The 23,614-nt window shown below is 41.9% G+C and overlaps 2 protein-coding genes across 2 annotated transcripts; one reads left to right on the top strand and one right to left on the bottom strand.

The window, feature by feature from the left end:
* Positions 1-175: 175 nt before the first annotated feature.
* Positions 176-4,643, bottom strand: enpp5 (ectonucleotide pyrophosphatase/phosphodiesterase 5). The gene is made up of 4 exons (XM_056264503.1): positions 4,495-4,643; positions 2,215-3,065; positions 981-1,157; positions 176-846 (listed from the first exon to the last, which is right to left on the bottom strand). The coding sequence occupies exons 2-4, from the start codon at positions 3,035-3,037 to the stop codon at positions 464-466; spliced, it is 1,383 nt and encodes a 460-aa protein (XP_056120478.1). The 5' UTR covers positions 3,038-3,065; positions 4,495-4,643; the 3' UTR covers positions 176-463.
* Positions 4,644-9,630: 4,987 nt separating this feature from the next.
* On the top strand, positions 9,631-15,813 carry fam167ab (family with sequence similarity 167 member Ab). Its single transcript, XM_056264502.1, has 2 exons — positions 9,631-10,095; positions 14,964-15,813. Exons 1-2 carry the CDS (start codon positions 9,739-9,741, stop codon positions 15,225-15,227), a joined length of 621 nt encoding a protein of 206 aa, XP_056120477.1. The 5' UTR covers positions 9,631-9,738; the 3' UTR covers positions 15,228-15,813.
* The last annotated feature ends 7,801 nt before the right edge of the window (positions 15,814-23,614 follow it).

Here is a 23,614-nt window from a genome sequence, read left to right as displayed (position 1 = left end):
ATCAACATTATGCCACAAACGCTATCGATTTAAACCCATACTGAACCCGGAATATTACATTTAATGCAAATTCAGGAGAATAGGGCAAATCTCTTATTAAATAAATATCAGCTTCAAATTGAAAGGAAAAGCATGGGGATGCTAGCCATTTTTTTCTTCATATGACAAGATTAAAGGTATCGCTGACAGCTTCACCAGAAGAGGGCACTGTTGGCTTGGTCAGCTATGATTTGTATCATTTTTGTGTCACCACCTTTTTCCACTGTAGCATCGTTCCCCATATTGCTTTTGGTATATTTGGCTTTGGCATGGTACCGTGGATATTGATCGCTTTGGATTTCGAGCGACCATGCTGACTGCTTATCAGAATTATTTTAGGCTGAAATGAGATCCGTGGCACTGGATGAAAAATTCAGTGCTGCATACTTTAAGAAGCTCACATGAGAAACGTGCAGCTTTGAGCCTACAGTAAGGGTTGTGTTATCTCACTATTGGACAGATGCAGTGGCGGTAGCTGCCTTTTTGTCACCTGCTGCACAAAGATAAAGAGAAACCCGATTACGAGTAAGGTGCCGAAGATGGATCCCACAGCCCAGGCGTAGGAAGTCTCTCTGGGCTTGAGCGGCACCACTGGTTTTGGGGTTGACGTCTCCACTAAGAGATCCTGCACGCTTGACAAAGAGCCATTGTTGGGCAAGGGCTTGAGACCAAGAATGCAGCACATGAGAGGATAGAGGTCGACGGAGCTCATGGAGGCCTTGGTGTAGTCACGGCGGAAAGCGGGTCCGCGGGCGACAAACACGGGTTGCATGCTGGGAAGGCTGTTGTTGTAGCCATGGTTTCCCACTGTAAATCAAACACATGGCCATTAAATAACTGCAAAGGTATCTCAGATATTGATAAGCAAGCACAACGACGACATTAAAGTGTTATCGTATGTGTTCGTTGTGCTTTAATTATGTGCAAATAACAATACGCACACATAAGAGATCCATTTCTGTTCTGCATGACCGTCCATCCCTCTTTGACCTCTATGATCAGAGGCATGATCCTGGCATTGTGTCTGTAGTGGTAATGTTCTGGAATCTCCTCCTTTTTATACACAGCCATGTTAGGGTTGGCGTTCTTCAACGAGCTGTAGACCTCTTCAAGTTTGCCTGGGTTAAGAGGAGGATAACACTCAAATACTGTTTACATAGAATATGGGTTTTTTTTATTCACGAGTGTTTAACCGTCGCGTCTTTTGCAGCATCTCGTGCATGCTTTTCTAAAGATGTGGTGCTAAAGTTAAAACTAGTTTAATGCGTTTCCAGACCCTGCATTTCTTTTCACTCCACTGACCTCTGTCTCGCATTTTTAACAGCAAAAACACGTTTTGTGTGAATGCGTCACCGATTATGATTTTCACTTAAATTACTTTTCACGCACTCATTAATTGTCTTGTTTCTGAAAGTCTTGAACTTTTCCACCACGTCTCAAATGATGTGTTGTGTTTAACACCATTCTTTTAACTTTAAACATTTTTTTAATAAAATAACCGTCTCTTTTGTATTGCCACGGTTCATTTCATAGTTGGGTTTTGATGTATCCTAAATGCACAATAATAATATCTGCATTTTTGCCTCGCCTGAAATTGTAAAAAATATTTTGCTCACAAATTATATTTGTCCTGCTTTTGACCAGGACGTGGTCGAAATTGAACACTGGAAAGTTTCAAACAATAAAAAGTGTATTTAGATCTGAGATTTCCAAACTTTTTTGTCAGCCAAATCGCTTTGACATATATTTACTTGAAGCACATTTTCATGTTCATTGTTCTCTGATGTTGGTTAATGCTCACAAAACATGTAGGTAGACAAATACAATAATTGTATAATATAATCTTTTTTTTAGTGTATTATTTTGATTTTAAATGATCTATTTATTTTTCATTTACATTTATTATTATTTCATTAATTATTAGCTTTTATCGACTCACAAACACGCTGTGTTTGAAGTTCCTTCTCGAACCCCAGTTTGGGAAATCCTGGTTTTCTCCTGATTGATACAGTGGATTTTCATAGAAGAGGTTAAAACAATAAAATCTATAAATAAAAGGTTTTTTGAAAAGTAGCAAAAATACATGATGAAGGCATGGTAAAAACTGAAATAGCTACACGAAATAACCCGCATTCCCACAATAAACAATAACAAATGCTTTATTTTCATTCTTACCTTCTTTCGGCAAAATACCAACTACAGGACTCTTGTCTATCCATGTGTAAAGATCTCGGCTGACGTAGGTGTCCAGCTCAATAATCTTATCATGTGATAACTGAGTCATCCCATGATCACTTGTAACAATGAGATTGACTTTCTCATAAAGGTCAGCGGCTTTGAGCTTGTCCCTGAGGAATCCCAACTTATCATCGATGTCTGCTATGACTGCATCCATTTGTGAACTCTCCGGCCCCAAGTTATGCCCGCTCTCGTCTGGCTCCTCCCAATATAAGACACCAAAATTGATGGCCTTCGGCCCTGAGAACCAGTCGATGAGTTTCTCGACTCTGGTCTCAAAGGGTGTTGACGCGTTATAACTCAAGTAATGTGTTGGGTACGTTCCACCAATTGCTACATCTGATCCAGGCCACATGGCAGCTCCGCTCTTCCAGCCAGCCTTTTGATTGGTCACCCACAACGGCACGGCCTCCTCCCACCACCATGCATCGTACACTGAAGGTCCCTCCATGGAAAACGACTTGTTGTGAATGGGGTCGTACATTTCGTTAGCAATGATGCCATGGGTTTCGGCGTGTAATCCTGTCACTAAGGTGTAGTGGTTCGGGTAGGTCTTGGTGATGTAGGTGTTCTCCACTTTCTCCACCTGCACACCTTCATCCATCAGGGCACGAAAATTGGGCGTGGGTACTCGGTTCACATAGTCCCAGCGGAAGCCATCAAAGGACACCAGTAGCAGCTGGCTTTGCTCTACTTGCTGGGAGCTTGATGTCTGTAGCAGTATTAATAAGCAACTAAGGAAGCAGCTCTGGTATGGCATGATGCAAGTTTTTCTATGAAAGGGAGACCTAGAAAAAAAAAAACATTGTATAGACATGAATGGGGAAGGAAAGAAAGTTTAAACCATTAACAACATTCATATGATCACATTTATCATTCTGATTAAGGTCAATATTCTGGTTAAACCTTTATCAGTTATTGGAATTCCTATTGCATACATACATCAGCATATTGCTAATAAGACATGTGCATTCATTTCTGGAAATACTGAAGATGCTCTTGCCATTTATCATGCTAAAAGAATAACATAGAACATAGAAGAACAACATAATCAATTTCAATAATCACATTGACGTCCTTAACAATAACTTACAAGAGCCAAATATTTTACAACATGTTGGCCATACAATTTCAATGTTTATAAAATATAAGTATAAAATAATTCAAAAATGTTTTTGTTTTTTTAAAACATCTTGACTTTTCAGAAATGTCAGTATCTAATATCACCCAGAACTATCTTTGTTTGGACATGCACATATATTAATGTTGGGTTATGGTGGATATTCTGAACAAGATGTTTATATATTTGTCTTTATTTCTAGAAACCAGAATATTGACTTAATTGTAATCTGATTATGGCAATAAAAATAATGTCAACAAATTCTGATGTATGTATATATATACACACAGTATATAGCTGTAAAATCGGAATGCATCTTTGTGAAAAGGTGATGATACACAGGGCAACTTTTTGAGCAATGTTGCTGGGCAATGTTGGCGTCAACGGGCAACCAACCAGATGAGACACGGGGCCCACGACCGATCTAAATTATCCAGATAGAAATGTATTGCCTATTTTCAATGGGAAAGTGCCCAAGCAACAATCGCTCGGCAAGATTGCCCAGCAACATTGCTCAAAAAGTTGCCCTGTGTATCATCACCTAATTAAAGATCACAATGGAAATCCAAAATTATATATAATTTTGTTTTCTCTACCGATATTTTAAGATTTAATATATATATATATTAAGATTTCCATTATCTTAAATATATATATAACCACTCAACAACTGACACATTGTTGAAATTAAAAAAATCTCTTTAGATGGCTGTCTCCAAAACAATGCGATCGGTCGCGCACTGTGTCATGAATGGCACTGCATGTATGGTTATGTATGTCATATTCGGTCATGAAAGAGCAGACTACTTTCAGAGCGCCTGCTCAGTTAACAGGTGCATTCCTCTTATACATAATATAACTAAATGGAAACATTTCGGTATATAAACGCTCTAACAGGTCGAAACGGGTGTCAAATATAGCCTACCGAAATAATTCAATTGTATAGTGCGTCACTAGAAATGGAACATCATGACATCACACACAATGCAGCGCATTTCAGCCGCCTGTGATGATGCTCGCTCGATTCACTCTTGTCCTTTAAAAAAGATTTACAAAAACAATCCTTGTTGGGTTCTTTCACATCACCCTCAACTGACCAGTGTGCTTCTCCATTAAACGGCACCCGCTGTTAACGAACGGGGAAACGTAGCTCGAGGTAGCGCAGTGCATGCTCTATGACAACTCTTAATGTCATTACGTTACATCGCGAAAATGTCTCCGATATCATGCGTCTTCACAGTTACAACCAGTACATTTACAATTAAACGCATATAACCCGAGCTCATGCAAGCAACCGTTCAGCTTACCTCTGTGTGTGTGGAGGATATTTGGCTCTGCAAAAAAAATAAACACAGTCACACAGCTAGATCACAGGAAGCTCCGCCTATTTTTCTCTCTCCGTCTCATAGAGACGATATGTTATGGAAAAATCATTAGCGATAAACTCTAACAACACTATTCATTTTATTTTCATAATGTTTGTAACTATTTATTAGGCTACGTGGCAACTCAAAATGGCAGACGTAATGTCAATAAAACATCTGCTGTTATTCCGAATGGCTTTTTGTTGTGTAGACCTCATGGGGGGATTAAGTTTAAAATACAATTTTTTAGGCGAATTTTCTTTAACGTGCGGCCTTGCAGTTGCCGCAGCGCTTACTGTGTTTGTGATATAATATTAATTAAGTGTTTATGTTTTGTCAAATGTGAATAAAAGCGTCAGAGTATAGATAATATGATAGCTCTAAGAACAATTTACGTTCGCGAGGGGTTACCATCACATTCTGGCTATTTTGTTTAACGCCATAGGCTGTATAAAGTATCCTCAAGCTACAATGGCTATTAGCCTGGCTCCGCCCTCCTACGCACTTCCGCTCAATTTTATTTTCCTTCAGTACTACGTCTGGGATTGTGCTGTAGACTTTGGTTTCCAGAAATAATTTTTTTACCGGTCCAATCAGCGAACAGAGGGAGTGGCTGAGAACGATGACGTTGATGTAGCGCGTCAGTTTGAGTTGGAGTTCAGTAATGGCAGCGGAGAAAGACGTGAGAAAATCTATTCGGTCCGTTGTTGCAAAACTGCCGAATATCCAGAAGTTAAAGCCCGAGCAAGATCAATGTTTGCTAAGTGTTGTTGGTGGCCATGATTCGGGAAAAGTTTAATTTTCCAGCTCACTCCGCTAGTGGTGAATGAGTTAGCTAAGGCGAACGATAGGATGCAAAGCCGATAGTTGTTGTCGTCTCTTCTTGTTGCACTAATGGAGGACCAAGTGAGGGAGGCAGAAAGGTTAGGAGTTGGTGCTGGGCAGCTCGGCGTGCACGATGATCACTGTAACGTTACAGCATTTGCGGCAGATCCGAAACGACCGCAGCGGCGTATTGTTAATGATTACACCCAGCTTCGACAGTTGATTGAATACATCACTGTCATTAGTGTCAAATATACATTTAGAATTTAGAATTGTTCCTTGAACTCTTAAATTCGATGAACAAAACATGCAGCTCTCGTTGACAGACATCTTATTCTAAACATAATCCTCTGATCATTCGGACTTGTTTTTTTTTATTGCTTAAAACAATACACAAGTAATAACAGAAAACATAATACAAAAACAAACAAAAAATAATAATAAAAACAAAACAAAAATAAAACAGGGGGATAATATAAAATAAACATGAACAAGTTAAGAGAATTACATGACACTGAAAAAAGGAAAATAATTACAAACAGATAATGTTTTTAAGGCTTTTTTTGTTCTCAGACAACTTAATTGAAAAGAGGTATTTTTAAAATTCTTTCACAAATATAAGAAAGAGAGGTTTAGCATTTAGATATTTAGATTTATGAATATGGAATTCGGACTTGTTCTTTTCAGCCGGTTTCGGCGCATGACATACGTCACGACCACACGTTAGCGATTGGCTATGGCAGATCCTGAGTGACGCTGGGCAGATCCAATAGTTTTGAACTTTAACAGAGAACCCGCCTACAAGGAAGTAAACGTTTCTCAATGGAGCGAGGCCAGACTCTCTGTACAAATGAAATGTACGAGAGTCTGGTAGAACCAGGCTAAATGGCTATAGCTATGTAAAAACGAATAGGCCTATGTAAGTTTCATGATCAACATTATCCACCAGAGGTCACACAAACATAATTAGCCCAATTGCCTATAATGCATGCATGGTCTTCTTGGATAATGGAAACGACAAAATTGTGTTCTTATAGCCTACTTTTCTGTTTTTCTACATTTTTAAAGAACTGAAATAGCTACACAAAATATTCCTTGGGCTTTTAAAATGTTTGATAGCTTATTGTGATATTTCCACAGGATTCCTATACCTGTATTACTGATGGATGGATGCACAAGTGGACAACGGTCATCTATAGCCTGTGTTTTAGAGAAGTAGTCTACTAATGCTGGCCTCTCCTTGCTGTGAGAAGATCCGGCGATGCTGCTGGATTCGCGGCTTTGAGCAGATTCTTTACCGTCTCCACGACGACCACAACCTGACGCAACTTACGCCCCTCCTCCATTCAAGCCTCTCATCTCATTCAAGACACAGTGTGGAGTAAAAGCAGTGTTGTTGAGCTCTCCAGTAGAGCGGGACAAGAAGACTGTCTACAAGTAGGCTACCTGATAAACTACTAGGCTATGAAGGTAAGACTCATCTTTTCTTTAATAGCCTACTATCCGTATGAAGGTAGTGTTCAGACTCTCTAAACCCCATATGAACTGAATATTTTTCGATTTGTATTTATTTTTTAGAAAATAAAAGTAGCCTATTAAAATCTTAATTAAGAGTCACTACTGAGCATGGTGCTCTGGAAGGTTTTTTTTTTTTAATGACTTTTATTCAGATTTGTATACAGGATCTGGGATAATCTTAAATGAACTCTTTACATTTTAATCAGCTGCATTCACTGACCATGATTGTATTGCATTTTAAAATAGTATAGCCAAATTTATGACATTATAATACCAATTTAATGTTCCTGATCTGTCTACAGGTTATTCAACACCCTGTCAAGTTTTTATTTAGTTTGCATCAGTTAGGCTGAGTTAATCATTGCTATGTGCCATGTTTAATAAATAAACTATTTGGTAATAATAATCAAAGAAATGTTGTTATGACATGAGATGTAAAAGACAACTAAACAGCTCAAACAGAAAATTATTAGTCATTTAGGAAAATACATTATTTATAATATTCATGAAGCGCAACTCATGAACAATCATTTTATGCAGATTTGCACTGCGGCTATAAGACAACTGTCTTGAACAGACATCTAATTAGACATGGATAAATTCAGTCATGACTTATTCTAAACTGTCTGTTTGGCCCGAAAACATTTAATATGTCTGGAAAAAAAGGAGAATTTTCCCCTTGAGATCTGCATTCTAAACATAAAACGTTAGAGTGTGTGGAAAGATACAGCACTCAAAACCATTATTATGACTCACGAAAAGAGAATCATTTTTTTAAAAAGAAAAAATATATTCTACTTTAGTCTATTCTATTTAGTGCTGTCAAATCGATTAGTCGTGATTAATCACATCTATATTACAAACCTTTATTAGATACGATTAATCGGTTTGACAGCACTAATTATATTATATATTGATCACTTTCAGAGCTCATTTAGTCTGTTGATAAATATCACACTACAGGCATTTTCATATTCATGCTTATGTAAACAGAATGTGAATATTCATCAGAACCTAGACATGTTGTCATTTGTTTCTCACATTCCATACAGTATTTTTATTCTCTTTGTAGAGACTGCACTTTTTTCAACACGACTTTATATTTTAAAGTCACTATGGCTTTAAAGAAGCACATTTTTTCAGTCTAAAGTGAGAGTGGTCTGGGATGAATGGATCCCCCTGTGAGATGAGTGACGCCACTGCTGCCACACACAGAGCAAAGCGCTAAATGAGCCGAGTTTGATTAGTCCTGGAGCCGTGTGGAGGTTAAAGTGAGGCCAATTAAGAACCAACATACTCTAACATCCTCTCCTCCTATGGGAAAGACACATTCCTAGAGCAGCTGTGATGATGGAATACATCAAGGCAAAATGCCAAACACTATATCACACGTACATTAGACAGACAGCTTTATGGAAAAGCATTATAAATGTGGGTGGTCCTGAGACCAATTACATTATAAGCACAATCCCCATTTATTGCCAGTTACTACATATGATTATGTCTGTCCAGCAGTAGGTTCGCTTATCTGTATTAGAGTAATGAGAGACTGTAATTGAGCAGCATTATATTCTTTGCTCATTGTCACATTCAGGTCTGGCTGGTAGTGACATTTACTTCTTTAGAGCAGACAGTCTTCAGTGCTGCTGACTCATAGGCTGGGCTTAGTTGCTATGGAAACCACCAGCTTTGTAAGATTGAGCGTGTGATATAAGGCATGGATGGAAAGTGTTCATGTGATCAGTACACTGCCCGTTTAACCCATGATTTACTCCAGAAGATCTGGATTAGGAGGTAGAATAACTTCTGATTTGACAGAATTAAAACCAAATGAAACTTTCATTTCTTTTACTTTCACTCCAAAAAAGTAATTATTTAATATTAGGTATTTGCATCTATTTGATTTAATTTAAATGATCATATATCCAATGTGTATTAATTTAAATGACTTATAATCATATAAAATCAATTTAAGGGATAGTTCACCCAAAAATGAAAATGCTGTCATCATTTACTCACCCTCAAGTTGTTCCAAACCTGTATGAGTTTCTTTTCTTCTGCTGAACACAACAGAAGATATTTTGAAGAATGTTAGTAATCAAACCGTTGACGGTATAGCCATTGACTTCCATAGTTGTTTTTTTTTTTCCTACTATGGAAGTCCACGGTTTGATTTTCAAACACATTCAGTGTATTGGTACTATTAAATAAATCTCGTTCTTAGTTTCATTGATAACGTTCTACTAACTTTAAGTAACTTTAAGTAACTACATGTCAACTAGCAGTCATTATCAATGTTAAATTGAAAAGGATGGTGAATTTATATGTAATTGATACACATAAATATTTAATATTAGGCCTAAACATTTAAATGATAAAAAGGTAACCAAGTTTGTTTCGATTGAAGGAAAGGATCAAGAAGCAAGATATGTTTGGATGACTACACTACTGGGATGATACTGCTGGAGAAATGGAAGGTCAATATCCCCATTGCTGATTTATTTAATAGCCCCGCAGACTAGCAAATCCAAAGGTCTGTATTTTTATTGATCAAACAAGGCGATGAGATAATCTGACACTTAAATTGATTCTCACCGTTTATTTTTGGCGACACTAACCACTTCCTCAAAGGCCATGGATGCGAGCTCAATACCTCAGATTGATATAGAGGACTATGATGGCCTTGAGGTTGAGGTTGTCCCAGATGATCACTTGAGAAACTTGAAAGCACTGACTGAGAAGCTGAGACTTGAAACCAGAAGGCCGTCCTATCTTGAGTGGAAGGAACGAGTGGAAGCTCAGAGCTCCAAAAGCTCAGCCGTGCCAGAGAGCTCGTCAGCCCTGGAGAAAGGTGCTGGACTGAAGCCCAGTGCAACACCTCAGAGGAACATAGAGAATTCCCAAGCGACTGCAGGAAACGGCCTGATTTCGAAGAGCCTCAGAGGGTTCGATAATATTGACGAAGCTCTGGTTTGGCTTAGAAAAGAACTGGTAAGTCAAAATGTTTCAAAACCAGTTTGTATCCTAATTAGGACTTGATGTCCGACCTATGTGGCGCTCTGGCGGTTAATGAACAGAACTATGCGTCTTGCAGTAGAACATTGTAGCCGGAACTACTTCTCTCTTTTCTATGACGAGGTACTAGGCTACTCTGCACAGGTTGGCGTCCCGCTCTGTCAAAAATAGTCCGAATATAAACACTCATTACAGGCCGTAGTGATTCAGGATAAGACAACAACAAGGTTTGGAAGACGGATTTATGACGCACTCGCTCATTCTCTTTTGTCAATTTTGAGCAAAAAAAGTTACATAGTGTACCTTTAACTGAATTACTGTAAAATGACATATAATTAATGTTAATAGTTTTTCAACAGCATAAAGTCAAAAACATTACGGTGATAAAACTTGATATTGAAATGGATTAAATTCTTGAAAGAAAATCTTAATTAGATCGGCATAGTATAGGCCTGGATTTACAGACAGGGCTTAGATTAAGCCAGGATTAGGCCTTAGTTCAATTAGGACATTTAAGTAGCTTTTATAAACGTGCCTTAGATACAAACATTACTGGTGTGCATCTTGAGACGAAACAGTGGCACTGACATATTTTAAGATTGTTAGTGCAAATTGCAGTTAAAACGGCTCAAACATGCATTTATTATTATTTGTATACTTAAGTCAAGTCACCTTGATTTATATTACATTTTATACAAGGATAAACAGGCAAATAATGATTCATTGATGCAAACAAAGTGCAATTCTGCTGTAAAGCAGATCTATAAAGAAAATAGTGTCATTGTTTAGCTGAGGTCAGTTCAGTCACCGTGTTGATTCAGTTCTGTTCAATAACACTGTGAAGATCATAAAACATTTAAACTATAAAGCAGCTCTGTAGAAAACAGTGATGTCATCATTCAGCTCAGTTCAGTTCTCATCCAATTGTATCAGTTTAGTCAGGTCAATAATATAGCTGAATATTGATGCTGCCTTCACACGCTTCACATGGATTATTTGATACCCAAGTTGCCAAGTACTAGAGTTGGGCATGACATAAACTTTAAACATGGCGGAGGGGAGAACGATTGCCGACTGGTTTTTAATTATTTGTTTGTATTACAACACATCGCCTTGTCGTTAAAGTAGTGCACATATTTACATCTAATAATTTGAAGTATGTTGTTTGTTTTATACACAGCGAAAATACACCGAAATTCCAGAGTCGTGACTATCTATAGCGCGGTGAATGTTTATGGTTGTCAATGAAAAGGATGCTAAATATCATTTTGGCTTTAATAAGATTTTTCAAATAAATAGGCAACATTAAACCTGGTGTCCTCCGTTATATTCCTGTTCTCCCGACAACAAAGCACTTGAATGTGATGAGCTCATAATCACGACTTTAGAAGTGGGAAGTAGGACATTTCCGATAATATGTGAAGGGAGCAAAAGTCCATAAGAGGAGTGGACTCATTTCTTTTGAGACCAAATAGTCGCGTAACCAACATGCAAAAACAAACAAATGGTCAAGTGGTACTACTCCCCAAAAAATGATATATATGATATTTATGAACAAATAATTCATGATATTTTACCTTAAGAATTACCTGGAAAAATATATTTTAAAAATGTGAAATAATGATTTTGAACACCAGTTCATTCAAGGTGTATGGAAAATATAATTTGTTTTCTTTCTTGAAAATGGTAAGAAAAAAAAGTTTTTACACTTTAAAAGATTTATCTCTTATTTGTCATTATCAGGTTCTCGCAAATAAATCAGATTTTTCTCAATAATTGCTGCTTCTTTGCAATCATCTTTTTGTAAGGGAAGAAAACAAAAATCATCCCCATTAGTTAGCTAATTTGAATGAAACAATGGAGTGAATGCGCAGGCCTCCATTACCTCATCACTGCGTGAGATTGCCATTCATGTTAAAGTGAGTGGAAAGGATGGTGAGCAGATGAGCATGAGAGGCGATCGGCCTGTTTCCTCGCTCTCTGTTCCTGTAATGTAATCACTTCTCTTCCACTGAGCCATGTGGTTCATGGCATACTTGTATGCACAGTCTATTATAGCCGCTGCACGCAATGAGGCTCCTTTCACCACATCCTTTGGTGCCCCGTGTGTGTCCATAAACATTTGGGCAAAGGAAATTGGACACAAAAACAAATAAACAGAGCCAGTCACAAGAGGACTTCTGACGATCCATACATACCACCTCTCCCAATTTTGAGCCACTTGTTATGTGAAATGGACAAAAGCATGTTTGCTAACAAAGATGGATCTACATGTCCATGTTTATTTAAATGGTTAGAAGCGATTAAGCAATTAAGAAGCAGTAGGTTCACGCCAGGCATTTTGCCATGAGTCTGAAAGCTCTTAACACTACCATTTAAAAGTCAGGAAGATTTTTATCCATTCAGCTAGGATGCATCAAATTGATCAAAAGCGACAGCAAAGACATTTATAATGTTACAAAAGATTTCAATTTCAAATGAATGCTGTTTATTTGAACTTTCTATTCATTAAAAAAAAAAGAATCCTGAAAAACAATATCAAGGTTTCCACTAAAATATTAAGCAGCACAATTCAGATTTGTTTTATTTTTATGATTTTGTCCCTTAAACTTTTAAAGTGAATATTTCTCAAGTAATGACAACATGTAGAAATGAAAAATCAGCTGTTGGCCTACCAGTGGTATATTCTTCTTTTAATTTATGTCATATTTGCTGGCTATCAAAAGAGCACTGAGGCGCCGTTTACACAACACCGTTTTCGATTAAAAACTGAAAACTTTTTTATGCGATTTGGCTGTTCATTTAAACGACAACGGCATTTGGGGGACCTGAAAACACAAACTTTTGAAAAAGTGCAATTTTTGGAAAAAAATATACCATTATCGTCTCCTTGTAAACCTGTAAAGTAGAGAAATGCATCATCCGCATGCGTATTACGTGTTCAGTCTATACAGGCGTGGGATTTTTCCTTTATAAAGTCTCATCGCCAACTACTGGCCTGGCATGAATAATACAGCGTATTTTAATCATTTTCATGGATCCGTGTGAGCAGGAATCATTTTACCAACGTTGTTGTCTGTACGTGAAAAACGCAAAGGAAAAAAACGTTTCTGTTTTTGGTACATTGTTGTCATGTAAACATACCTTAAGTCTTACACATTTTGATTTGGTACATAAACTCCACTATGACAGTGACACTCAACAACCACATTAAAGGGGTCATATAATGCCATTTTTGTACAAGCTAATATGATTCTTTAGGGTCTAAATTAAAAGTTTGTAATATACTTTAATTAAAAATTCTCATTAGTATTGTAAGAAAACAGTTATTTTACCTGGTCAAAAACAGCTCTGTTTTCAGCACGCCGTTTCAGTGCGTATGACTTTAAATGATAATGAGCTTTGCTCACCCCGCCCCTCTGTTCTGTGCTACACCGTTTGTAACACAATAACCATAACACGTTGTTCAGTATAAACGTGGGATTATGAATTATATTGAGAACGTCATACAGAGAAAACATGCCGTAATGTACCCTGACTGAGTGTAAACCTTAGACGCATTCATTGTGAAGCGTGCAGCTAGCGATTTGCAAAGATTAATATATTAATATAAAGTTTAATAAAACGTTACACTCACTTCAGTTCTTCTGGAGATTCAGCAAGAACACGAATAGTTGGTACCGAACCTTTTTTCATGAGCAGCTTCTTAGCAAATCCAGCTTTATACTGATCCTCGTTTATAAAGCAGTCTGGTGTGAAATGATTTGCGCAAACATGAGAGCATTGACGTTGCTCGTGGGGAATATTCCCTTCGAAAACAAACTCAGCCACTGCGTCTTCAGCGGTTCGGATTCAGGAACATTAAAATGACTGTGTTCGTTATTACACCCAAGAACAGAACACCACAATCGCTTAGACGCCATTCTGCTCATAGACAGTGCTCCAGCGTATCAACAATGACCGCGCCGGTCCGCGCGGACTATGATTGACAGCTCTCACGAGCGAGGGCGGGTCTGTGTTGAAACGCTGCTGTCAATCAACAATCGTGGGAGGGGCTTCCGAGCGTGTGACGTCACGCGGTCGAACGGCTTGATTTGAGGCAGGGGAAAACATATAAGGAGATTAAAACAAAAACACTGGATGGATTTTTATCATTATATGATGGTTGTGTACAGACACTGCCAACACACATTTCAGTACAATCAACTTGCAAAAGTGCATGTACCATTATATGACCCCTTTAAAAAAATGCAGTTAATATGACAAAAAATAACTTTAATAGGCAACAAACACAACTTTGCCAAAGCAATAGCAAACCAATGAACAGTAACATTAAAGTCGGCATGAAACAGAAGTTAATTGCGATAGTCTTCTCTTCCCTATTTTGAAGTATATCCAAGTTAAACGACTTCACAAACAAGAGAAAAATGTAGGACGGGACTTGATTTTGACAGGCTGTCCCGCCCTCGCGCCAGTAAACACATCGGAGAAGAGATGTCCTTGCAAGAGGGAGGCGAAGTTATTTTGATTAAAGATTATGAGGGAACATGAATTAATTGTATAAAAAAATAAATGCTGTGCACAAAAAAAAAAAAATACTGAAATATTCCATAAAAAATAAGAATTGTCCATTTTGATTTCATGGTGACTTTAATTGTTCAATTATTATTGTGCAGTTCGTTGTGCATCTAAACCTTAGTCTGTGTAAAATAAGCCAATATTGTTTCATAATGACTAAGGTGTATGTTTCATAATAATCACTATGAAATTTGAGTACCGGTAGGTGTCAGATAGTTCTCATAATAAGCCTTAATGAGTTTCTCCTAAATTGTATTTATTCATAGATGGAGATGCGCATCCAGGACCAGCAATTGGCACGCCAGCTCATGCGACTACGCGGTGACATCAATAAACTCAAAGTGGAGCAGACATGTCACCTGCACCGTCGAATGCTCAATGACGCCACCTTTGGCCTGGAGGAGCGTGACGAGCTGTCGGATCTTTTGTGTGATGGACCCGTCACCCCGGGGTTTGGCCTCTCTTCACCACTGCGCCTCATTGGTGTCACAAAGATGAACATCAACTCCAGACGCTTCTCTCTTTGCTAGAAATGTTCGGAGTGACCATACAGCAATTAAGAGAACAAGTGACTCAAAAAGTGAAATGAATAATCTTCGACAACTGTTTTGAAAGCCATGAGAACTGTTGTCACAGAACATCCTATGCCTCTTGGTCTATGTACTTGTGCCAGTGAAATCATTTGAATTAAATGAATGAACAATGGACAATGACTTCTAAAAAAAGGTCTGACCTGTTAGCCATGGCTCTATGCCTTACATACAATTCTTGTTGTGGTCATGAGATATCAACAACTGTTTCTTACCACACACATGCTCTGTTCCAAATCTTATGTGCACCCTTTGACATGAAAGGCTGTTACAAAACAGGAGACACTATAAATCTAGTGCCTCTTGTTTTAGCCCAATTCTAAGGCAGTATTCATGGTAAAAGCAACTCCATAATTCAATGCGATAAACTTAGTAAAGCAATACAAACATGATTGTGGATGGGGCGTTGATTATGAATAAACTATGAATCAACAGTGAAAAGTATTGATTAATGTCATTTAAATGTGGTATTTAACCCTCTACTGCACACATTTTGATGGTACATGAGAAAAATGATTCCACATCATTTCTTGGTTCATTTGGGAACATTTTATTGATAGAAGAACAGACTCGTTGACTTTAAGTAAGGAATAATTGATGACGGGCCATTGAATTATTATAAAAATAATGCATTATTTTTTAATAATTCATCAACGGCCCCGAGTCAACAATCCCAAGCCTCCGTTGCTAATTCCAAAACGTAATTTTAGAGCTAGTAATGGAGGTTTGAGCCACCGATAGCAGAGTGATGCAGTTATTAATGCAATTATTAGAGAGATAGAGAGAGAGATGAAGCGTGTGTGAATTACCTGAGTCTGTGCATCTCTCAGTGTTTTCGGCAGCAGCGTCTACTAATAGCGAAACTGTAAGTTTATCTGCTCCAAGAACAGCGCTGTTATTACATCGCTAGTGAGAAATTTGATGTAGCTTTTAAGTTGTTCAACTATTTAACTGACCAAATCTTCAGATCAGCGCTGACGACACGTTTCTGTGTGAGTGTGTTGTCCGTACTGTATGTGTGCGTTTGAGTGGGAGAGAGCAGGAGAAAGAGAGTGTGTGGCAAAAAACATGGAAATAATTAGCTGTTTTTATCCTACTGTTTACTATATTTATGTGCTTGGTCAGTGTTGTTGTTTGTTTTGGTGTCTATAAAGACCTTTCAAATAACTGAAATCATTTGGTGAAGTTATACAGAACTGTAATGCGGTCAAGACCTGCCTGGAACTACTTTAGCCGTGCGTTTCCCTGAAAATAATTGCACACCTTAAAAAGTTCGTAAACCAATCAGTTTCAAGCATTCAACAGCCCCATAGTATATAATGGGTTACAAGTTATAAAAAAAAAAAAAAAAAAAATTCCCCTGTGGGGAAAACGAGTTTTATTTCAGGAACCCGACTGTTGCACTTAAAATTAAACGAGTCTCCCATGTGGAAAGCACACAGACTTGCTGCGGCTGCCTATGTAGAGCACTCCAAATCGTTCACTTATATGAGGTTTCATGATGATTACGATCTAGGCCGCAGTGAGGCAGATCACGTTTTGGAACAGAGCTACAGCCTTAATTCAGTTTTGCTTATATATATTACAAAAATGCCTCAAGCATTTACATCAATCTGCATATCTGCGCTCTATAAGATTTTTCTACACATACATTTCTATTTTATATGGCAAAATGCACCCATATCTTATAAACATGGCTTGGTTGTGGTTAGATACAATAAAGCTTACCTGGTATACTATTATACTTGGAATACAGTAAAGATATAACTTGCTATAGTGTGATACTATCCCAGTCTATAGAGCATCTGTGGGGAAGCATGCTAGTTTTTTTCACAGAAAGTTTCGAATAATTCCCAATTTGGGAAGAGCGTCTCTCTCAGTAGATCTCCATCACTCAAATGGCATGTTTTTTTATAAACAAGAACTCCAGCAAATGTTCAAAGGCCATGATAATAAGTGCCATTACAAGGCTCATTTATCTTATTCATGGGTGTTTAGATGTTTCCTGCTTGTTTGAACACTGCGATAGTTTGGTTCAATTGGGTTTCTTGTTAATCTTGAACATTTACAGTGCTTTTTTAATGAGTGTGAATATTGTGCTGGACTCAGCGGGAATAATAGGTCTACCTCAGAGAAAATGTCTTGGCTTTCTTATTCACGTTTCTTCAAAAGATGGAGTGAAACCTGCTCTGAAAAAAAGCTGAAAGGGTGTGTTTCAAGCCAACGTCCTCTTTCAGGAAGGTAGTGTTTCACATCCCTTCTCAATGGCTTTTGTGTATGGCCAAACGAAGCATTCTGGATAGTTGAAATTCAGCCCCACGTACAGTAGTAAAGTACAGTACATTCTACATAGTTTCACAATTAGAAGTTGTAATACCGTATTATAGCTAACTATTAGGGTTAACAAAAGTTAATACCTAAAGACCTCAAAGTTGATTAATCGAGCGCCTAGCATTCAAAATCAAATAGCACGGAGACTTTGTACTGGAAAATTGCATCTTTTGTGTAAAGCCACAGAGTGCAACAGTCGGGTTACGGAAGTAAAAATTCCATTCATTTTCTCCACAGGGGAATTTATTGAGAATGATAACCTATAAAAAACAGACTTACTGCTACGAGGTTGTTAATCGATGGTAAATGCCTTTTTAAAAGCCGTTTCAACTCATTTTTTTATTTATCATGTTTAAAAGCGAAACTCCTGGTGAAAAACTACATTACCCATAATTCTGCAGAAACAATTTCCACCAATCTGAGAATCAAACACTCTTGAGCGCCCATCCACTCCAATAAAGCACACACACACTTATACACACACTAGTGAAATATAATCACTTTAAATGTAAAAATATAGAAGTTTTTAATTCGATTATATCATTCACAATGCTTCGTGGGATTGTAGTTCTCTCCTTCATTAATGCCGTTAAGTACAGTCGTGTACCTTTGTCTTTTCGTCTGATTTTCAGTTTGAATCAAATTTGTGATTCAACTTGCAGCTGTTTGTTTTGCTTCATGGTGTATAAATGTTTATCAACTTTTTAAAAATCCTTCCAGAAACAAGGCCACTGAAAAAGTAGCGTTCTGCCCTCATAAACTAACAAGGCAGCTGCCGTTTTAGAGCTATTCTTTTCCACCATTCGCCAAACAATGTTAGCTCAAATGAGAGATCGAGTCTCTCTGTGCTATTGTCTCCAATGCAGCGATCTTGCTGTAATGACATCTAACATGACATATGCTCCCCAGCTCCTTGTTATCTCCGGATCAGGATACTGACCTTTGACACCCTTTTGTGTGCCCCTACTGCAGTTCATTTAGGCTACAGTGAGGAATGAGGGTCTTACGGATGCCTGCACCCTGGAATTACGAGTATGTGCTGTGTGAGCAAAGTTATGTTAAAAACAGCCATGTTCATATTCAAGAGGCATATTATAAATAAAGCTAATGTTCTCTTACGAGAGGTTCTCTCGTATTGCGTAAGCTAGCTTACGCTGCGGGAAAGATTCATCTTTGCTGAGATATTGAAGCCAAAAAATTATTTCATAATTTTGTATCCATACACAACGCAGTTCCTCTGCGGCAGACCTAGAGCGGGCTAGCTAGCAGCTCATTGGTTCGCTCAGAGAGAACTGCTTAAGCCTATGGGAGAGCAGGGCTGAACCCGCTTCCAATGAGAGGCGCCCGCGCGCTCATTGCGTCATGACCCGCCAGAATGGGCGTGGCCATGGTGTATATAAGGCGCTCTCCCAGGCTTATATGTTGATTCATTTCATCTTCAGCAAGCTGCACGCTTCTGCTGTTCCTGAGAAAAGCCATCGCCGTCGAAGAAGGCATCCTCTAGCGAGCTCAAGGACCCTGAAGAAGCCGGCCGTCTTCGCCACCTTCAGCCGCCCAGCAAGCTAGGCCATCCGACGATTGTATCCTTTCTCTATTTCTAAAAGAGCCGAGCGTCTTTTTAAAGATGTCTCGTTTTTCCTGCGGCTCTTGCCGCGCTCGTCTCGAGGACGGAGACCGCCATGTCATCTGCGCTCTCTGCTTGGGACTCGAGCATGCAGAACTCGCCCTCGCTGATGGAGGATGCGACCTCTGTGAAAGCCTGCCGTTATCGTCCCTGCGGGCACGACTTCTGGCAGTGAAAACCGCTCCCGCGCCGCCTATTCTCTCGCCGCGTAAAAAGAAACGCCGCTCTCAAAGGCCGCCGGAGCCCCCAGCGGAAACATGCGGGCCGCCGCCGCCGCCTCCCGCTTCCCGCTCTCCCTCCCCGCCCCTGCCGGACATTCAGTTGCCGCCGAGTGGCCGCTCTGTTGTTTCCGATGACGCCGCGGAGGAGAAGGACTCCTGTTCACTGCTCGCTTCTGACAGTGAAGACTGGTCATCTCTCGGATCCGCGAGAGAGTCGACGGGGACCCGCGCCGGGATAGAAGAGGAGCTGATGCGCCTCCTCTCACAGGCCGTCGAACGCCTCGGTCTCGAGTGGTCTCCTCCACCCGAGCAGGCCCCGAACCGAATGGACGGTAGCTTTTTTCATCGGCGCTCGACCCCCGCGTGCACCCGGGCCGCTCCATTCCTGCCTGAACTTCACGCAGAGCTGACAAAATCCTGGAATGCACCGCTCTCGGCTAGAAATCGCTCCGATGTATCCGCCTCGCTGCGCTCGGTGGACGGAGCCGCCGAGAAAGGCTATGCAGCCATGCCGCCCGTCGAGGACTTGGTCGCCACACACCTCTGCCCGCCCTCCGCTAGATGGCGTTCTTCACCCACGCTTCCTTCGAAGGCTTGCAGAGCGACCTCGAGCTTTCATGCTCGCGCTTACGCCGCCGCCAGTCAGGCCGCCGCTGCGCTTCACTCTATGTCTGTCCTCCAAGTGTTACAGAGCGATATTCTCCGTGAATGGGCCGAAGGCGGTAGAAAACCCCCCCCCGCCGTCACGGATTTGAGAAGTGCTACGGATCTCGCCCTTCGCGCCACTAAAGCCGCCGCACAAGCTCTGGGGAAATGCATGGCCAGCCTTTGTGTTGCTGAGAGACACTTATGGCTCACGCTCGCCGACATGGGAGATTCTGAGCGCGCCGCGTTTCTCAACGCGCCCCTCTCCCCGACGGGCCTGTTTGGATCTGCCGTCACGGGAATTGTCGATCGCTTTTCTGAAGTACAGAAAGCTTCTCAGGCGATGAACTTGTTTCTACCCCGCCGCGCTAGCTCTTCAGCGGGCCGCTCTCACGAGCCCTCCGCCAGAGCCCCATCACAGCGCCCCCCTCCGCAGACTCAAACAACTCAGCGCAGTCAGAGCGGCCGCCCTCGCCCTCGCTCTCGCTCTGACAGCCGCCGCAGACCGCCGCCCCCCCGTGGCCCGCGACCCAAGATCACGCTGAAGCCTGATCATCAGAAGTCTGCCTAACAATGTCAAGAAAACGACGGTGCTCTCCCGCCGCGGCCGGACCGCCGTCAAAGCTTCGCCCTCTGCCAGTCCCCGTTATTTCGCCGACTGCTGTAGTGTTGACCGCCACAAACAAGCCGGTGTCCCAGCCCGCTTGCGAGCGACAAAAAGCCGTTTTTACGGCTACCCAGAGAAATCTCAAAAAGAGAAATTTTGCCAGTTGTGTAGAAAATGTGCCCACTATCATGTGTTCACCCATACACACAAGCATAACATATCCCGTGTCTCTATCAGAGCCCCATCACATGAAACGGGCACAGCCCGCTCTAATATCAGAGAACATAAACACGCCCACGAGCTCGTGCACGTGTCCCCTCTCTGCTCGCTCTGTGTCACGGCCCATAGACTCCTCTCTGAGTGCAAATCCCGTTGCCACACACATTCAAAGCGCGCCCACACACTGTGTCCAGCCCGCTATGTGCAGCAATCAGGGCAATACAGCCATTCGGCCACTAGCCGCATGCTCCAAAGCGTGGGAAGCCATTCCAGGCATTTCCCCGTGGGTGTTAAGCATTATAAAGAACGGCTACCTGCTACAGTTTCGCCGCCGCCCGCCTCGTGCGCGCGCGCAGCTCGAATCTTCTGTCAGCCCGCTGGCCGCCGGCACGCTCCGCTCAGAAATTGCGACGCTGTTGCAAAAGGGCGCGATAGAGAGGGTCCCGCCATCTATGACCGAGTCGGGGTTTTACGGCCGTTATTTTCTGGTTCCCAAGAAAGACGGCGGCCTCAGACCGATCTTAGATCTCAGGTCTTTGAACAAAGCGCTCATGAAGAGACCGTTCAAGATGCTCACTACCAGGAAACTCCTCGCGCAGGTGCGCCAAGGGGACTGGTTCATATCTCTAGACCTGAAAGACGCCTATTTTCAGATCCAGATAAATCCCCGTCACAGGCCATTCTTACGTTTCGCCTTCGAGGGTCTTGTTTATCAATACGCCGTTCTCCCGTTCGGCTTATCTCTGGCGCCCCGTACATTCACGAAGTGCATGGATACGGCGCTCGCCCCCCTGCGAAGCCAGGGGCTGCGCATTCTGAATTATCTGGACGACTGGCTGATTTTGGCCCAATCACAGACGGAGCTTCTGTCGCACCGCGCAGTTCTCCTCGACCATTTGGAAACGCTGGGCCTCTCTGTCAACTGGACAAAGAGCTCCCTTCATCCCAGTCAATCGATTTCCTTCCTAGGAATAGATTTGGACTCGGTCACGATGACGGCTCGCCTGTCTACACAGCGCGCGCGCAGTGTTCAGCGTCTAGCCGCCTCGTTCCAGATGGGCACCCGCAGGCCTCTGAAAACTTTTCAGAGGATGCTGGGTTACATGGCCTCAGCCTCCGCTGTACTTCAGCTGGGCCTTCTGCACATGCGCCCGCTTCAGTTCTGGTTGAACAGCCGTGTACCCCACCGCGCGTGGAACACGGGTCGCCAGCTGATCAGGGTTACGCAAACGTGTCTCACGGCGCTGCAGCCATGGACAGTAGCAGAATGGTTTCGTCTAGGCGTCACGATGGGGACCTTTTCCTGCCGAAAAGTCATCTCGACAGATGCATCCAACACGGGTTGGGGTGCAGTCTGCGAGGGCTCACCGGCCTTCGGCCACTGGTCGATTCAGGAAAGCCCATTACATATAAACTGTCTGGAAATGCTGGCGGTCGAGAACGCGCTCTCGCGCTTTCTCCCGCGCATCCAGGGACACCACGTCCTGATCCGTTCGGACAATATGGCCGTGGTCTCCTATCTCAACCGTCAGGGCGGTGTCAGATCCAGAAATCTCTGTCGACTGACGCACCGCATTCTAGTTTGGTCTCAGAGCCGCCTGCTCTCGCTCAGAGCGACGCACGTGCCGGGCCATCTGAACGACGGTCCAGACATACTGTCCAGGAACCTCATCTCCACAGGAGAATGGTCCCTGAACTCACAGACGGTCCAGTTACTGTGGCGACTATTCGGCAGAGCAGAAGTAGACCTCTTCGCGTCAGAAGAGAACGCTCACTGCCCAATATATTTCTCGAAGAGCGAGGACGCGCTAGCCCAGGAATGGCCTCGCCGCCCGCTCTATGCATTCCCTCCGATCGCTCTGTTACCACAGGTAATTCAGAGGATCAGGGACACACGCCACTCGGTGCTCCTCATAGCCCCGCGTTGGGAGAGTCAGAATTGGGTTCCGGAGCTCACGCAGCTGTCACAGACAGCCCCGTGGCCCATCCCAGTCAGAGCAGATCTCCTCTCTCAAGCTCGCGGCACGATCTGGCACCCCCATCCACAGCGCTGGGCGCTGCATGCATGGGTGATCAACGACTATTCGTTGATTTGCCAGAGGGAGTAAGAAACACTGTCATACAGGCTAGAGCACCTTCCACGAGAAGGCTCTATGCGTCTAAATGGTCTGTGTTCTCAAAATGGTGCACCGACAAACAGCTGGACCCACGGTCGTGCGAGGTGCCGTCTTTGCTTGTTTTCCTTCAAGAGATGCTGGACAAGGGCAGGTCCCCCTCCACTCTCAAGGTTTATGTGGCAGCCGTCGCGGCGTTCGCGGAACCCCGACGCGCTCAGTCATTGGGCAAAGACGAGTTAGTCATCCGCTTCCTCAGGGGAGCTAAGAGGATGAACCCTCCGCGGCCCCCGTCGGTTCCGGTTTGGGTTCTTTCTATAGTCCTTGAAGCTATGAAAGCACCCCCGTTCGAACCGCTCGAGTCTGTGGATCTGAAATACCTCTCGCTCAAAACCGTTTTCCTGACGGCTCTGTCCTCAGTTAAACGCGTTGGGGATCTTCACGCGCTCTCATCCAGCGCCGCGTGTCTTGAGTTTGGACCGAATGATTCGATTGTCATTCTCAAACCTAGGCATGGCTATGTCCCGAAGGCGATTGGTACCCCGTTCAGGGCTCAGATTATCTCC

This window comes from Rhinichthys klamathensis, unplaced genomic scaffold, assembly GCF_029890125.1.
Source record: "Rhinichthys klamathensis goyatoka isolate OS25496 unplaced genomic scaffold, OSU_Roscu_1.1 h1tg000221l_1, whole genome shotgun sequence".
NCBI classification, from domain to species: Eukaryota; Metazoa; Chordata; class Actinopteri; order Cypriniformes; family Leuciscidae; genus Rhinichthys; species Rhinichthys klamathensis.
Note: the sequence above shows the minus strand (reverse complement) of the source record. Positions and strands in the feature narration are given on the sequence as shown.

Excerpts from the sequence above, each read along its gene's own strand:
- fam167ab (XM_056264502.1), top strand. The coding sequence starts at position 9,739 with ATGGATGCGAGCTCAATACCTCAGATTGATATAGAGGACTATGATGGC. Across the intron at positions 10,096-14,963 it reads TTTGGCTTAGAAAAGAACTG|ATGGAGATGCGCATCCAGGA; the intron begins GTAAGTCAAAAT and ends ATTTATTCATAG.
- enpp5 (XM_056264503.1), bottom strand. The coding sequence starts at position 3,037 with ATGCCATACCAGAGCTGCTTCCTTAGTTGCTTATTAATACTGCTACAG. Across the intron at positions 1,158-2,214 it reads TGGTATTTTGCCGAAAGAAG|GCAAACTTGAAGAGGTCTAC; the intron begins GTAAGAATGAAA and ends CTCTTAACCCAG. Across the intron at positions 847-980 it reads CAGAAATGGATCTCTTATGT|TGGGAAACCATGGCTACAAC; the intron begins GTGCGTATTGTT and ends TTTGATTTACAG.